This window comes from Manis pentadactyla, chromosome 3, assembly GCF_030020395.1.
Source record: "Manis pentadactyla isolate mManPen7 chromosome 3, mManPen7.hap1, whole genome shotgun sequence".
In the NCBI taxonomy this organism is placed as follows: domain Eukaryota; kingdom Metazoa; phylum Chordata; class Mammalia; order Pholidota; family Manidae; genus Manis; species Manis pentadactyla.
The window spans coordinates 11,271,353-11,288,318 of NC_080021.1; the positions used below are offsets into that span (position 1 = coordinate 11,271,353).

The window sequence follows — 16,966 nt, forward strand, 5'->3', positions numbered from 1 at the left end:
TAGAGAGAGTATCCTGGGGATGAACATAACAAGAGTTTTCTACTAACAGCCTTTTTCTTAAACAAATGGAGCTTTAGAGGAATTATTGGGTGCAAGGGTGGGAAAGGTGATCATGCAGGTGATTAGCAGTGCTGCCCAGGGAGTGGGTATCAGATGATTGACACCAAGTGACCCTCATTCTGTTTCCTGCAGGGTGATGCCGATGGCCGTCCAGTTTTCCATCCTGATTATGCTGCACTCAGCTCTGGTCCTCATCACCACAGCGGAGGATTATAAGTGTCTGCCCCTCATCCTCCGGAAAACTTGCTGTTGGATAAATGAGACCTATTTGGCCCGAAACGTCATCATCTTTGCATCCATTTTGATTAATTTCCTGGGCGCCGTCCTGAATATCGTAAGCATTCCAAACCCACCAGCCCTCTGGTATGTAGTGCGCAGTCAGGAAGTAAGAGCTTATGGAGCCTGCAGCGTCTTGCATTGCCTTTCTTGATACCAGTCACTCTCATGTGCCTGGGCCAGCCCCAAGCTTAGGGACAGAGAACAGAAATGTGGCTACTGTCACAGCTGTGCATTTTACTGGTGGCAAATTGCCTTTTTCCAGGGGGGAGATAATTTGCTCCAAAGGAGCTCAAATGCCCTAAAGTATCTGTATTGTCAGTGGCCAATCAATGTAATCTTAAATAAGAGTCTTTATTTATTAAGTACCTACCTGCCATGTGCCATGCACTGAAGGGGTAGCTATATGTGTTTTTCTTTTTTAATCCTCACATAAACCCCGTGAGGTAAATGTCATTATCCCCACTTTATGACTGAGAAAACTGAGGCTCAGAGACATGAAATAACTTGCTAATAAGGTCTGTCTGACTCCATGACTCTGCTCATTCTCATTTGCTAAATTGTTGCTCTGCGAATGGGAGTGGGGGATGGGGGGAGGGAATGGAAATAAAATAGCTGTCGTTTATTGAGCACCTACTATGTGCTACAGGTAGGTATCATTGTTCCCTTGTAATGGATGAGGAAACTGCCTTTCAGGAAGGTTGGGCACCTTGCCTCTGTGACTTTCTAAGAGTTCATATTGGATGTGACACATCGAACTTAGATGAATCTCCAACTGCCATATTTATCATTGTTTTTATTTGATGATCCACATTGTAATGATTTCATCTCTCTCGCACGATAACATGGTAGCTACAGGCATTTTCTATGCATATACAAGCAGTCTTGTGTTGTCCATGACAGGGATCTAGATTTTAGGAGGGATTTATTTTGATTCTAGGCTTTAACCCTAGCACGTTGAGAGAGGCGAGTTGAGGCATGAGGGAGGGTCTCCAAGTGCTCAGGAACACAAACTGCAGACTCCCACGACTGTCAGCCTGTGAGCTGGAAGTGCATGCTGTCTGGAATTCCCGGTCCAAATTGGCCCAATTACTTAGAGTTTATATTGCACAGGCTCTGTGGTTGGCCTTGGAGTAAAGGACTCAGTGAGATAAAGATCAAGGAGAATCAGAATCTAATTAAATTCATCATTTAATGACTATTTTATATATATATAGCAATTGAAAATGGAAGTACTTAGGATTGTTGGTAATGGCGTGTGGAGTTATAATCAGGATCTCAAGTCTTGAACAAATCAGGTATTTCTGGGGTGCAGGATTTGGAAATAAACCCAAGGAGCCTAAGCCAGGGTTACTTGAGGGCCACATGTGCCACAGTGGTACAGAAGAAAGCTCAGAGGCTTTGGAGTCAGATAGACCTGGGTTCAAATTCCAGCTCTAGCACTTAATCAGCGTGGTGACCCTGAGCAAGTTACTTTCCTTCTCGGAGTTTTGTACTTTTCAGTTGTAAAGTGGGGATTAAAATAGTAGCTACATCACAAGGTGGCTGTGAGGCCTTTTCATACAAAGTGCCTGGCACAGAGGAGGCCTCCGCCAGTGGTAGCAGTTCTTCACTGTGCACCACAAAATTTCCTGCCGCAGCATCCTAGGAAATGCCCACCACCCCAATGCCAAACGTCTTTCTGGAAAATGTGCCCCCACAGATCCCTCGAATCCCCCTAGCTGTTGATGTGGAGACAGGCTGTGGTGTAGCCCAGACCTTCTCTCTTGCCATCTGGCTTTCTCTTCTGAGCCCCACAAGTGCATTCCAGCGATGGGGCCCACAGAGCGGTCTTAACCTAGTTTTGTGACTGGCTTGCAAATGCTCTCTCTGAGCCAGTGCTTCCTTTGAAATGAGAGAGGAGCTCCAACCTGGCACTTGCGTTCTGAAGTCAAGCCCCACTCGGGCCTGCTCTGCCCCAAGCCTTTGCCAAGCCGAGCCGCGCAAGCTCACGACTCCATTTCCAGCACTCACACTGACTTGGTGTTCCTGTGGTTTTTTTGGCTTTTTGTTGTTATTCTTTTTTTTTTTTTAATCCACAGCTGTGGTGTGATTTTGACAAGTCGATACCCTTGAAGAACCTGACTTTCAATTCCTCAGCTGTGTTTACAGATATCTGCTCCTACCCAGAGGTATTTATTCCTGAGCTCCCCTGGGCAAGTCTTGGGCCCAGGTACCTCCCCCAGCTCCAGACTAGCAGGACTGGCCGCAGGGCCTTAGGAAGCGCTCCAGAGGCTGATTGTCCTTCTTCCCCTTTTCTGCCTTTCCTTGTATCTTCTGCTTTTCCCTGCCTCTTTCCTGCCCCCATCTCTGCCCATTCCCCACTTCTCTCCCCCTTGTCCTCCTCCTCTTCATCCCTCCTCACCCTTCCCACTATGCGTTCTCCTCTTTCCCTTTGTCTTGTCCTCCCCCACTCACTCCCCCAGCTCATCTTCAAATCCTGCAGCAGAATGTGTGGCTCTCTCCAGTATAGGACACAGTGCAGGGTCAGTGCTCAGACTCATCTGTGTTTGCCTCGTGGAATAGGGAAGGATGGAAAGGAGGAAGAGAAGGGAAGGGGAGAAGGGAGGGAAGAAGCTAGTGAACCACCAACACAGAAAACCCCAACTACACTTACAGTGGTGCAGAAAGTGGGCGGCATGCCACAGAATCTGCAGGTGTCCCAATGGGACAGCCACCGTTGAAATGGCAGTCTGACCCTCTCTTGGCCACAGAGCCACTGGTCAGGCTCCGGGCCTTGGGGTCATCCTAAGGGGCTGGACAAAGGACAGTCTTGGGCTCTGTGAGCCATGGCTCAGCCCTTTATATACTGGGACAGAAGTTCTTGGTCAGGAGGGAGGGCAGGTGGGATGTCCCACAGACCCAGCCAACTCCACACTTTGAGGACGCTGGTTCTTTAAGACCCCCTCCAACACATGGGTGGAGGAAGGCTCTCTTTTGCCCCACCGAGATACCAGATTTGGTTTGAGAAATGTTTGGAAAAGGAAAGAAAGCCTCACCCCCACCCCCATCCCAGGTACAGAGCCTCTACTTGGTATCCATAGCATCATTAAACCCTGGAGATGTACAGGGTAGATGGTGTTATCGTCTGCATTTTATGGGTAATGAAACTGAAGCCTCAGAAGGCAGCTTGCTCAGTGCCACTGTCTGTCACTTCTTTCTGTCCTTCTCTTCTTACTGCAGTTAGCAAGGTGGCACTGTGATTCGGACCCTGCCTGGCTTATTCTGGAGCCCATACTTCTAAATCCAGCTCAGTCCTAGGGAGGAGCTCGGCTTTTCTTAAGAGTGTCCAGCAGGATGAGACCAGTTCTCATTTTGGGGTTGCATGAGGCAGACCACAGGCTCTGAGACTTCCTCCCCCACCAAGTAATGAGTGGGCTCCGATTTCCTGGACTCTGTGGGACACCAGTTCCCTGAAATGCCATAGTTTGGAGGGCATGAGGAGTGTCCCAAGAGGCAGCAAGGTGGCCAAGAATCAGATATTTAGAGAAGCTGGATTTCACTCCCAGCTGAGCTGCTGGCAATAGAATCTTGAATTATCTTTCTGAATCTCAGCTTCCTCATCTGTAACATGGGGAAAATAATACCTTCTTTCCATGGCTGTTACGGAGTTAAAGAATACCATGTTCTCACGGCACCTACCTGGATGAGTTGGCAGATGTTGAATTTCTAACATGTTGTCCGACGTGAAGCTGGTATTCATGAACTACTGACTTGGGCCTCCGTGTTCACTCTAAATCACAATATATACCTTTAACCCCAAACCTGAATTCCCAAACTCAGAACCACAGTGCTCATGGGCTTCCCAGTTCTAGGAAAGTGGTAGGTAAGCTTTTTGGTCACACAGCTCTATCTTTGTGCCTCAGTTTCCTTATCATAAAATGAGATTTTTATGGTGGTTGTGAGGATTAAGTGAATTAATCCATGTAAAGTGTTTAGACCAACACCTGACACAAAGTATCTGCTCATTAAATGTCAGCTGTGATTTATTATTTCCAGTGAAAAGGTTTTGAGTTGCACCACCAATGTGTTTGCTGATAAGTTTCCTACTTGTACCACTCTGCTAACATGTCATGGATATTATAAACATACAAAAAAATAGAATTGTTGAAAAGTGAGATATTTTCAGAGTTTTAAGATTTTCCTCTCATAATTAAAGGATCCTCTTGCCCGGGGATCCACATGCTATGGCCACAGGCTAAATTCCACCTGCCATCTGTTTTGTAAATAAAGATTTTGGGGGACATAGCCACACCCATTTATTAGCAATTGTCTGTGGCTGCTTTTATAGTACAATGGCTGAGTTGAGTAATAGCAATAGAGATGATGTAGCTCACTAAGCCAAAAATATTTGCAATCAGACCAATCCTGTACACACACAGTTTGCCAGTTCCTGACATGCCCCTGGGTACAGGAATCCCACTGGCCTACAAGGTGGACATCTGAACTCTTTACCATAGCAGCCTGATTTGACCCACTGTTTGCCACCCTGACCCATAGCGTTGGAAGGAGTAGCAGTTACAGAGGGGCTGCCAAAAACTTCCAGTTAGAAAATTTTGGCCTTAAATTGCTGCACTGATGCTTATACCTGTGTGGCCTTGGGTAAGTTGCTTGCCCTCTTCGAGCCTCATTGCCACACTGGGGATAGCAGCTGCGCCCACCTCCGCGGGTTAGCATAACGCTTCCGTTGAGAGAATGAGTGTATTCACTCAGCACAGCTTCTAGTGCCTGACACGCTCGCTGAACATTAGCTGTCACCATCGTGAAGATGAAGGGGAGAAAAAGCAAGAAGGAGCAAGAAAGAGGAAGACAAGCAATTAAAAGAAAAGTGAATCTGTGATAAAGCAAATAAGTTGTTTTAAATTCTAAAAGTAACTGTAAAAATTAGTGCTCCCCTAAACTCTGGCCATCATTTTTCTGGTTAACCCCACAGGTAAGGATCAGAACCCTCAGTGATTTTGGAGAAAACTATTCACTGTGGTCTAAAATCCCCAGCTGGTATTCACACTAAAATTAGATATCCCCACGCCTCCACAGTGGCAGACCCACCAAATAATGCAAATAAAGAGTAAATGCCAAAAGGCTTCACCGCTATTTCAGAACTTTCTAGCTAAACAGAGGGATGTTATATAAGCTCATTTTGCTTGGGCATAGGGATGATTTTATGTTGTGCCTAAAAACATAGAGGAGATTGTTTTTTCCCAAATGATAATTTTTGGAACTGCCTTTCCCCACAAAGAGCCAAAAGCCATAATAATAGCACCATGTGATTTGGGAGCCAGCAAGCCGTACCTCACTGAAGCTGAGATTCCAAGTCTAATTGCAACACCAGTATATGACTTGGACAGTATTTGGACTTGGACCTTAACTGAGTATGAGAAACAGTGGATTTGAATGACCGAGGCTGTGTGGTGACATAGCGTGAACAAGGACTTATTCTGTCATTTACTAGCTCTATAGCCTTGAACAAATCACCTAACCTCTCTGAGTCTCGGTTTCCTCATCTATATATGGAATTATTGATAATACCCATCTCGTAAGATTGTTTGAGTGACAAATAGAGAGAATATATATAAATCACTCATGAAATGTCGGTTTCTTGTTTCTCTCTCTGTCTGGGAGGCTTTGGTAACTGGGGAAAATAGTGCCTACCCAAGGGGAGATTTGAATTTAAGGAAGATTGGACTGTAGCAAATTGTTAAACTACATTAGTCTTTATGCTCTACATATGAGATTATCTGCATAATTCAGTGGACAACGGGTGACTAAAAATTTGAACAGGCCACGATTTTATAGCGATATCGATCTCTTGGCTTTAAATAGTAGCCGCCTTGAGTTGCATTGTTCTCAGGGAGCCAGATCCTTCCAGACCCTACGCTCTTTGCCCACGCCAGGCGAGCAGCCTTGGAGGGCATACACTTACACTGACAGCACCACCGTGTTACTTTTTGCTAATTGTTCTTAACTGGCAGCATGTACTTCCTGGGTATATGCTTCACAATGTCAACTTGTTATCCTCTAGGAACACACTTAATTTCTGGAAGTCACCAAGATGTGTGATGTGGCTGGACATCAGATAGAGGCTATAGGTCTTTTGACTACTGTCTCCTAATTCTCCTCCTCACACACCCAACAGTTTCTAATCCGTGTGCTTGTTTCTTTTCCTCCACAGCCCCTTACACATGACAGTCTGTAAATTTTAGCTTCTGTTTCATCTGTCTTTATTTTCCATGTTCTGCCTGGGTGGGCTCCTCCACTGCTGTGCATTCAGCTGAACAATGGTGAACGTGCATCTCTGGATCCTATCTGTGTTCCGTACCTCAGCCTCTCATCTCTGGTCATCATGAGGTGTCCTCACCAAATCACCCACTCAGTACCTGAAGCCTGAGAAGCTAAAGCTGAACTCATTCCCTTTCCCCCATCCTTTTTCTGTAGTTTTTTTCTTAGTAGGTTGATCCATGTTGGAAATCTTGGCACCATTTGTGACTCCTCTGTCTTCCTCAACTCCCCATAAAACTAGACCATGTTGCCAAACTCTTCTCTCTTGCTGAGTCTATTGGGTAGGTCCCCAATCCTGTCTTTAAGTCTTCCACTTCTCTCCATTAATTACAATCCATCCTGTAGCTTTCCATATCATAATTTATTTCTAAAGCACAATCTAATGAATCCATTATAACCATGGAACCCATTCATAGCTGCTCATGGGCTGTAGCATAAAGTACAGCCTTCTCAGTGGGCCGTACAAGGGCCTCTCCAATGTAGTGTGCCTCCTATCTCTGCCCTACTGCACCTGTGAACCCTGATACCCAGGATCCATTCAGGGAACACTCTAGAAGCTGTGGGTAGTTTAAAAGAACACAGAAACTATTTGCCATTTGAGAGAAATTTAGTAATTGCATTGGGCCCATCCAAAATCCTCCCAAGTTATAAGAAACATGTAACTGTTGGGTCCAGACACAGGTGAAGGAGAGAGGGTTTCAGAAAGCTTTCCCGAAGTCATAATACTGCTGTACCTTCCTGTTCTTCTCCATATCCTGGTCCCACCCCCACTGTTCATTCTTGGTACAAAAGACATGGAGGAGAAGCTCCTGATGTTATTTGTCCAGGGGCCTTGTTGCTTTGATGTCCATGGTTCACATCATCGCCGTAAGACTCAATTTTATTCTTCAAAGTAAAAAAGTTACCTAAACTGTGCAAGGCAGTGAGTGGGGTGATTCCTGTCACTGGAATGGAGACAGGTGGCAGAGATGGCAAAGAGCACACTGACGCAATTGGTTGAGGCAACAGACAAGGACAGATCCATCAGTCTATTGTGCGAATGTATGACTGTATTTAGCTATTTTATTTTCAGAAGTCTTGGTGGACAAAGGAGGAGGACAACACATTTGAAACTTATCTGCCTGCTTCTGTTGCTAGTTTTCCTTATGATTAATTATACGATTCCCTAATATACCCAAGAAAGTCATTCTCCTATAGATTTGTGCCTGATGCCTTTGAGTTCATCTCATTCTACCCCCTCAGAATGCCCTTCCCTCTCCATTTTCAGTCATGTGAAATAACTATCTGTTGTTCAAATCCAATTCCAACTTACCTGTCCTGTAAATTCTTCTCCAAACTCGTGTTTCCTCTGCCTCTGTACCTTTGATCACCTTGCTGGCAGAACACTTCTCACAGTGTATTAACTCTTGGTATTTCCATGTCTGTTTCACACTTTAGACCACAACCTCCTTTAACCAGAGCCATCTCTTACTCATCTTTGAATTCCCAGTGCCTAGCACCATGCCTTCATTGCAGTAGGCACTTGATAAATACTTGTTACACTTCTTTAATTTAACTGCTATGCCCATAAGTTTTTGCTCAAGGACACAGTCATTTTGACAGCTTTCAGACTTATATGTGATTAATAATTTGCATTGACAAAACCATGCACAGCCCTTCATTGTGAGGCAGATAACAATGAAACAAGACCCCTCAGAGTTAGTCACCTTTCCTCTATTTGTTAAAATGTTGGCATGGAGACATCAAGATGAGTTACCTAAAAATCTTAAGATCTTAAAGGAGACTTGAAGAAAACTTGTCATCCCTTTGAGACAAGGACACAGTTGGAGTTAATAAGAAAAGAAGAAATAGAAGTAAAGGACACCCCAGTCACTGGGGCCCTTAGGGGCAGGGACAGTGCCATATTCATTTCTGAGTCCCGCCCATGCACCATAAAGGCATGGGGCCTTTGCCCTCACTGAGAACTCAGTCAGGATGCTATACACATTTCCTGATATCACTATTTGTTGAAAATATGGATTAATGTGTCTGTTTGGCTTAAGAAATCAATACTTCACTAGTTGCTCAATGATTTCCAGAAATCCTTAATTGGTCTTCTCTGCCTATATAGAAATTGCCTCTTCATGTAACAGGAGAGAGAAGACAACCAACTGTTAGAAAGAACCATGCATTACAAGGGTGGAATGGATTTTATAAATGAGAAGTCTGGCACGCCCCCTGGAGTCACACTTACATGGACAGATTGCATTACTGTGTCCTAGGTGCCACTTCTAGTTGTGAGAACTTGAATGATTTATCTAAGTTCTATGAGCCTCAGTTTCTTCACCTGTAAAATGGGAATTATGATTCACATCTTGACCAGTTATTTTGAAAATTACAAAAGAAAAAGTGTATCAAGATCAAAGCCACCCCATGGGCCTCAGATGATGTGAGTTTTATTGTTTTTTTCCAACTGGATAGTCAGAATCCAAACTTGCCACCATTCAGAATCAGATACTGGGATACTTCTGAGTAAGGGAAGGCTTCCTGCAGAAGGCTAGAATCTGGCTGGGCAGACTGACACAAGGGGCCACTCCAGTACTCCAGCCCTTGAGTGGTTCCACACTGGCCATTTTAATTGCTACTTCTGATGCAGGAGATAGATGTGCTGGGCTCTGGGCTGCGGGCAGAGCTGTGGTGCTGGGAGGCCGAGTTGAGATCTGCACAGGCGCTTTCCAGAGGGGAGGCCAGCTCTGATGACATTTGCTCCTGGAGTAGGGCTTCCTCATATAGGTAGGGCATGAGCAGCAGGACAGTGGGCGCAAAGCACGGGGACACAGGAGAGCTGGGAAGCAGCCGGGGGGCCAGCAGGTAGATGGTGAGGCTGGAACATAGCTGGGGCTTGGAAAGTGAAAGGAAATCCAAGACATGAGGACCTTGTGAGCTTTCTGTTTGGGAAGGAGAACGTCATCTGAGGGAATGGGGAACAGTGAAAGGACTTCCAGTTCAGGAGCGACGTGATCCCACCCGTGTCTGGGATATACTGGATAGACAATGGTAGTGTGTGTCCGTGGAGACTGGGGGCCAGGAGCAGGCAGAGCTGCCAGAATACCGTCCCAGAATGGTAGGTGAGGACTGAAACACAACCAGGGCAGAGGGAGAGCTGGACAGATGTGCAGTCTAGTAAGGAAGCAGCATCTCCAGACCTGGGATGACCTGGCTGTGGGGCACAGGGAGGTGAAAGGCAGCAAAGATGAGACCAAGACTCTGGCATGAGGAATAGTGTCAGCAGTTCCCCGAACATAGGGAATAGAGGCTGGGGTGGAGGTAAGCAAATGAGTTCAATTTGGGACCTTGAGGACAGCATGAAACCTCCAATTGATGGAGATGCTCAGCAGATATTCACGAGGGACCCACAGGTGTCCATCGAGGAGAAAGAGCCTCCCGCACTCCTGCTGAATCCTGCCACCTGCATTCTCTATTTCCAGTACTTCGTCTTCACTGGGGTTCTGGCCATGGTGACCTGTGCGGTTTTCCTGCGGCTGAACTCTGTCCTGAAGCTGGCTGTCCTGCTGATTATGATCGCCATCTATGCCCTGCTGACTGTGACAATCCACGCAGATCTCTTTCTGCACTATGACAACCTGAACCACAGTGGAAAGTAAGTGCCACCACTGCATGCTCAAAAACTGCTCAGCTTTTTGTGGGAAGTAGAATGATTGGGGAAATGATGTAGAGTGACCCAAACTTGAGGATTGATTGAATATTGACTTGTATCTCTCAACTCAGGTACTCTCTAGCTTACGAGTCTAAGTAAAATCCCTGGTTTTCAGTTTTATCATTTATACTAATACAAATTCATTGATTAATTAAAGTTTGGACTCAATAGTAACAAAATAGTAGATCAAGTCTCCTCCAAACCTAATCATTGATGATTCCTTCAACTTTAGCAGCTCCAAGACTGGCAGGGTCTGATTATAATTTGGCTGTAGCAATATTAATACAGCAGCCACTATGCATTGAGCACTTACTGTGTTCTTTGCATTTTACTATTTTTGTAATGCAAAAATCATAAAGTATAACATCTAAGCCTAGATTTGTTGGAGAACAGAGCCTGAGGCAAGGGTGAAGTGCTGATGCAACCCTAGGGCAGTGAGAGTGATGGAAAAAGGAAGTGAGGGGAAAAAGGATGGGAGGCAAATACAGGCTGGTGTCGTATTCTGCTGGTCGTATGAGCTGTGATAAGTTTGAGCTGGTGCCTTGGAAAGTCCACTCAATTGAAATGTCTGTGGATAGGCTGTAGGTGGGGAAAGGTGTCTCAGGATGGAGAAAAGGGGAAGAACTGGTTTGCTGGCTCCTTCCCTTCCCCTTTTCGCATTGGTCACAGTTCACTCTCTCAGTAAACTTCCTGGTGACATCACCTAGCCCCGTCCCTAGTCCGTAGGGAAGCCAGGCCCCATACCTGCAGTATGGAGCATCACCTGAGCTGGAAGGGGTAGAAGGAGCCAGATACAGAGCCTGTGGCTGACTGGCCTCAGGTGTAGGAAGCACATGGGGCTAATTGAGATCAGAACAGATGGCCAACAGTCTGAAAGAGAGATAAACCCAAGATAATCCAAGTAGCTTCAAAAAAATGTGCCTGATACTAATAATATGAATATCTATGAACAAACCCCTGAAATAAACAGTGCTGATGGTTAGCCATGTTTACGTCTGTTTTTTAAAGGGTAAACTATTTAGATATGGCTGAAGTTCCATTTCCCAGTGTTGTTCCCCTCTCTTTCTCCCAAGGGCCAATGTCTAATGCATTGACTATACATCTTTCCCATCCATGTTTTTTAATGTATACTGTTAGATTTATATAATGAACTATTTTATAGGGTCATTTTGTTGCCATGTGATATTGTATTTTTTAGATACATCTGGGTTGATATCCACAGAGATAATTCATTTTAGCTGTATATGTACCTATTATATAATACAAACTTTCCAAAATATATTTATCCTCGGACCTATTAGTAGACATTTCAGCTGTTATCAGTTAGTTTTCCCTGTTTAAAAAGAACACTTCTAGGACCACTATTGAAAATGTCTGCTGGGGCTTAAATCTAAAAGAACACTTGCTGGATTGTAGGGTATCTGCATTTTCTGCTTTTTAAAAATACTGCCAAATTGTTCTCCAGCATGGCTGACACAATTTCTCTTACAAGCAGTGGCCCTGCTGCCCCTTGTTCTCACCCCCACCACTGTTAGACTTTGAAATTCTTGTCGAACCTATAGGTGTGAGATTCACCTCCTTGTTTTCATTCCTCAGTCCCTGATCAGGAGGAAGTGCGTGCATCCTTTTGTTTGCTGAGTGAACGTTTGCATTTCCTTTTAGGCGAACTGTCTGGTCACAGTCTGCCTGGTTTTCTGTTAGGTTGTTTGCCTTTTTCTTGCTGGATATCAAAAGGTTCTTCATATATTTTAGATACAATTTGTGTCTGTGATGCGTGCCCATCATATACTGTATGTACGTTACCCTACTTAATCCTCACAGCAACAATCTGAAGAACACAGAGACTCAGAAAGGTCAAACAGTCACCCCCATGCACATGGCCAGTAAATAATAGACCTAGATTCAAACTCAGGTCTTCTTGGCTCCAAAGTCCAACTCTGTAAATACTGCACTTGCTCCTTTTAAATCAAGCTGAAGAATCTCTCGCCATATGTCCAGGGCTCAAAGAAAGTCACAACAATTTCAAACTGGGTGAGAGGGTCAGTGACAAAAAATGGCCCATAGCCAAGCAGACACCAGCACACAAGAGGGCAAAGAGATGTATGAACCAAGTAGGCCACCATTGTGGTAAAAATAAGAATCAAAACTTCTAAATGTATTAAATCAAAGGGAGCACAGCATTAAAGGAATGAACCGGGGCCTTGGCTTCAATTTCAGACTCTGTTGCATTAAAAAGACACTTCCCATCTCGGACCTCAGTTCGTTCCTCAGTACACTGGAATAATCGTCCTCTGTCCTGGAGCTCTGATATGTCCGGCACCGAGGTGACCAATCTGTTCATTCCTATCCCCTCCCTCCTCCTTAGGAGAGAGGTTTCTATAATTCCATTTTGAGGTCTTCAGGAAAAGCTGTAGTTAAGTTGTTAAGGGGAATTCTGAAAGTAACCCTAATCCCAAGCTCATTGCTGCTGACATCCAAGTGCTTTCCTCAGCTTCTTCCTGACTCCTGGTCAGTCATTGGTTAGTCTTACATTGACTCACGCTTTGCTGTCAACACAATTAAATTTAAAAAGAACGGAAGAGCTGTTTCAGCCTTTCCTCGCAGCTGCATTATAAATGAGCAGCTCGGCCGTGACTGCGGGTCCAGGTGGCGGTCACGGGCCGCTCATGCTGCTGGAGGCTTAGCCAACACATTAGGGGCCCGTCGGTTCAAGCGCATTTCAGCCAGTTGTTCCTGGGGGCCAGGTGCTGGGTAATGGAAAGGGCAGAGAACCCTACACAGGGCAGCCTGGCTGCATCTCCATCAAGGTGGTCCCAAATACTTAAGACTGGCATCTCCCATCTACTCCTGAGACCCCTTCCATGACAATCCCCCATCTCAGTAGATGACACCTAACCCGAAACAGAAGAGGCACCTTCTGATCAATATCTTATAAATCCCTAGAGATTCATCTTCCCCAACACCCGTTTTAAGAAGCACCATACCCTAACACATTTGAGGACAAGTTTAGGAGTTAACCCACTTAGGCTCAGATCCTAGCTCTCCCATCAACCAGCTGTGTGATCCTGAGAAAATTAATTAAAAGTGACAACCAGTCTAAGCACTGTTTTTCTCATCTGTAAAGTGGGGATAATAATAGTTCCTATGTTGTCAGACTGTAAGAGACATCAAATGTGATAATGGAAATTTAGCACAGGTCTTCGCATAAAATAAACACTTGATTAATTCTCACAATTATTATTAGATATAACCCCCCCCCCACCGTGCCATAAATGCTGCTATTCTAGAAATACCCTTATTTTCATCTCAGGACTGCTGTTGCCTAATTGGTCTCCCAACCCCCACTCTCAAACCACCACTCTCAAACCACCGAAGCCATCTGGTCAACTCATTCTCTCTCGGAAAACCCTCAAGGGGCTCCTCTAAGAAGCCAGAAGCTCAAGCTGTTGATCAAAGACTTCAAAGCTCTCTCTAGTCTGGCCCCCACTGACTGCTCCAGTCTAATCCCCTACGACCCCACAGGTCACCCCCTACAGCCTGTATTCTAGCCATGGAGACCAAGGGTTGGTTACCAAATGAGCTTCTGCACACGTACTCACCCCTGCCGGGTAGGCCCATCTCTCTATTTCCAACCATCATTCTCAAGGTCCAGCTCAAGGACACCCTCCTCAGAGCAGGCCTCTTTGATCCTTTCTCATTTTCTAATCTGTGCACATGATCTTTTTTTATCACTGCACTTTTCTCTCTGTGTTGTAATCATTCATTTCCATGTCTTCCTCTTGCATTAAAAAAGGAACTTTTGAGGGCAAGAACCATTACTCATGTTCATATTTTAGCACTTAGCAAGTACCTGGAAGCAGTTGTTCAATTAAATATTTGTTGAATGAAATGGTGAATGAATGGGTGACTGAAAGAAACATTAGCTCATTTGGAATCATGTTACACCATTGATTCACAGTAAGCTAAGGGTCATTTATCCATAACCCCTATGATTTTCTTTGTTCACTATTGCCCTTAAACCCTGTGTTCCCCAACCTGTAAGCACAGTTCACTTTGGGGCTTAAGTATCCTACCTTTGCTGTAGGCTTTGCTAGGCCCTGCAGATTCACAGAAGAATAAGACATTTCCATCTTCAAGGAGCTTAGAGACAAGCAACCCCAAATATGTAAGTGCATATAGGAGGGCATGGTAGCTACTGAAAAAGCATCACTGAGATCCAGATTGATAGCCAGCCTTCACCATTTGCTAGAACTGTGAACTGGAGTGAATCATTTAACATCTGAGCCTCAGTTCCTTCTTTACTAGAACAGGGATAAGAGTATCTTAATTGTTGAGAGGACAATGAACACAGGAAGTATATGCAAAGTATTATTGCAGGAATGACATATCATAAGCACTTAGCAAAGGCAGTCATAAAATTATGACAACAGAATAAAGGATAAATTCATTCTGTCTGGTTCCTTCTGGGATTCATGTGGGAGAGTGGAAACTAATAGCTAGACTAAAAACTTGGCATCAGATGCATCAGTGGCTGAAGCTCTGAATGTGGAGTCTGAGGTGTGAATTCTCATCCGGGCTCTGAAAGTAATCAGCTGTGTGACCTTGAGCACATGACTTCTGTCCAGACCTCAGTCTTCTACCTGTAAAATAAAGAGCCTGCAATGAATATTATCTTATATATGATACACAGAATAGAATGGATCCACCCAACAGACATTGTAAAGTATTTAATTACGTGGAATCATCTGCATAATATATACTAAGTGCAAAAGTAGGCTACAAAACAGTATGAACCAAACACTCCTAAATTTGTAAACATGTTCTTGTGCAGAAGAAAAGGAAATGAAATTTAGCTGGCTCCAAAATATTAGCCATTGTTTTCTCTGGGTGGTAGGCTTAAGGACGATTTTTATTTTCTTATTTGTGAATTCTTATTAGCCTCCAAATTTACTACAATTTTATGAATACTTCTGTGATGAGTAACACTCCAATTGAATATTAATTTTTATGAGACATTTGCTAAGATGACCCTAAAGATTGTTATGGCCCCAAGAATGACATTATTCCATGTTTTAACTTAATTTTGCCCTTTTCTATTAGCACAGGGAGATGGTAATTTTAATTCAGTGATTTTATTAGTATAAATAAATGAGTTCAAAATGTTGTTGGTTTTAAGTCTCTGCTACCCAATATCAAGCAAAGCATAATTTCCTATAGATTCCAGCCATTTGGCTCTCTTGGGAAGTTCTTCAAAGAATCAAAAAGCTACAAAAAAAAGTATCTTTCTGAATTCAAATTACAGTTCTTCATGGGTGTCCCTTGGTCTGGCTTACTTGCTCAGCATATTTTGCATTCTTTACTCAGGCTGTATTTTCTCCACCTGAAATACATCCTAAAGACTCACTGACTGTTCATAATAATTTTCTTTTACTTTTCTTCTGACTTAGCTTGATCTAATTATCCCCACTTTTGGTCAACCACTGCTTTTGAAATGATTCACGAGGTATTTATGTTTTCTCTTAAAAGTATGTTTTAAGTGATATTTAGTTGGACTTTCAAAAGTCTTCTACATCATAAAGAAAAGATGTCTGGTCAGAGCAGGAGCCTGGGTGAACCTACAAGAAGCTGAACAGAGGGCATGTCCCACTCAAACAAAGCCGTATGAATGAGAGCTTTGTTTAAAGCACCAGCACCAGGAGCAAGATCATGTGCCGGCTTTTAAACCAACTACCTACACAAGATCCGTATGTTGTACCTATTAAGCCCATCTTTTCCTCCTGAAGTTGTCCTTTAAGACAGCTCTTCAATGTTCCCTGAACATCATGCCTGGGTTTCTTTCTGGTCCCATGTATTCCCATGGCAACAAGGCTGTATCTTACTGTGGCGTGTATTGTGTTATGAAATGATCTATTTGATCCTTTCCTTTATTGGACTGTTTCAAAGGCAAAGCAATGTACCATCTTCATTTCTGTATCTCAGTTTGTGCCTGGCACAACTGATGTTCAATATTTATTTGCTTTTCTATGGCTAGGAAGAAAAAAAAACACAATAATGAGGATCATTTATTATTAGCATTTTATCTATAAGGAAAAGCAGACAGAACAAGGATTCATCACAAATCTGAGCATGCATCTGTGGGATCCAACCCACAGAGTTCCTCGTCTCTGGGGTTCCCGTGTGCACGGAGTCTGCCCAAGAGAAAGCACACTTCCATTCCTGAGTCTCCATTCTCCCTGCAGAGCTGCACACCCCTGGCTCTGTACGCACTGGGAGGGTCTGTTAGCATAAAGATAGATGAGAAGCTGGTCTCGGCAGCTGGGTTCATGCCCCCGTTTCCCCGAGCCCCGTGCTACTCCTGCTGGTTTCCAGTGAGACTAGAGAAGGGGAAGCTGGAATGCTCACTGTGCCCCTCCTCCTAACCCACCGCCTCTCGTCTATGCTGGCCCCACTGTGCCCTGGAGCCACGTCAGAGTTAAGTTGCTTCAGAGCGAATTCAGAGTATGTGTGCTTGTGGTTGGGTGGCCATAAAACAAGGGAATGACCTGATCTGGTTCTAGTAATACAAAAATATTCCCGGCACCATGCAGAAAATGGATTGTAAAGGGTAAGGCGAGG

General features: G+C 44.3%; 1 protein-coding gene across 3 annotated transcripts in view; it reads left to right on the forward strand.

The window, feature by feature from the left end:
- ADCY8 (adenylate cyclase 8) overlaps positions 1-16,966 on the forward strand; it is a 225,266-nt gene that overhangs the window by 178,284 nt on the left and 30,016 nt on the right. For 2 of the 3 annotated variants that reach the window (XM_036890545.2, XM_036890547.2), the window contains 3 exons: positions 193-394; positions 2,418-2,507; positions 10,122-10,294. In XM_036890545.2, the coding sequence (XP_036746440.2) occupies positions 193-394; positions 2,418-2,507; positions 10,122-10,294 (465 nt within the window). The remainder of the gene's footprint in view (positions 1-192; positions 395-2,417; positions 2,508-10,121; positions 10,295-16,966) is intronic. The other variant, XM_036890546.2, reaches the window with a different exon arrangement.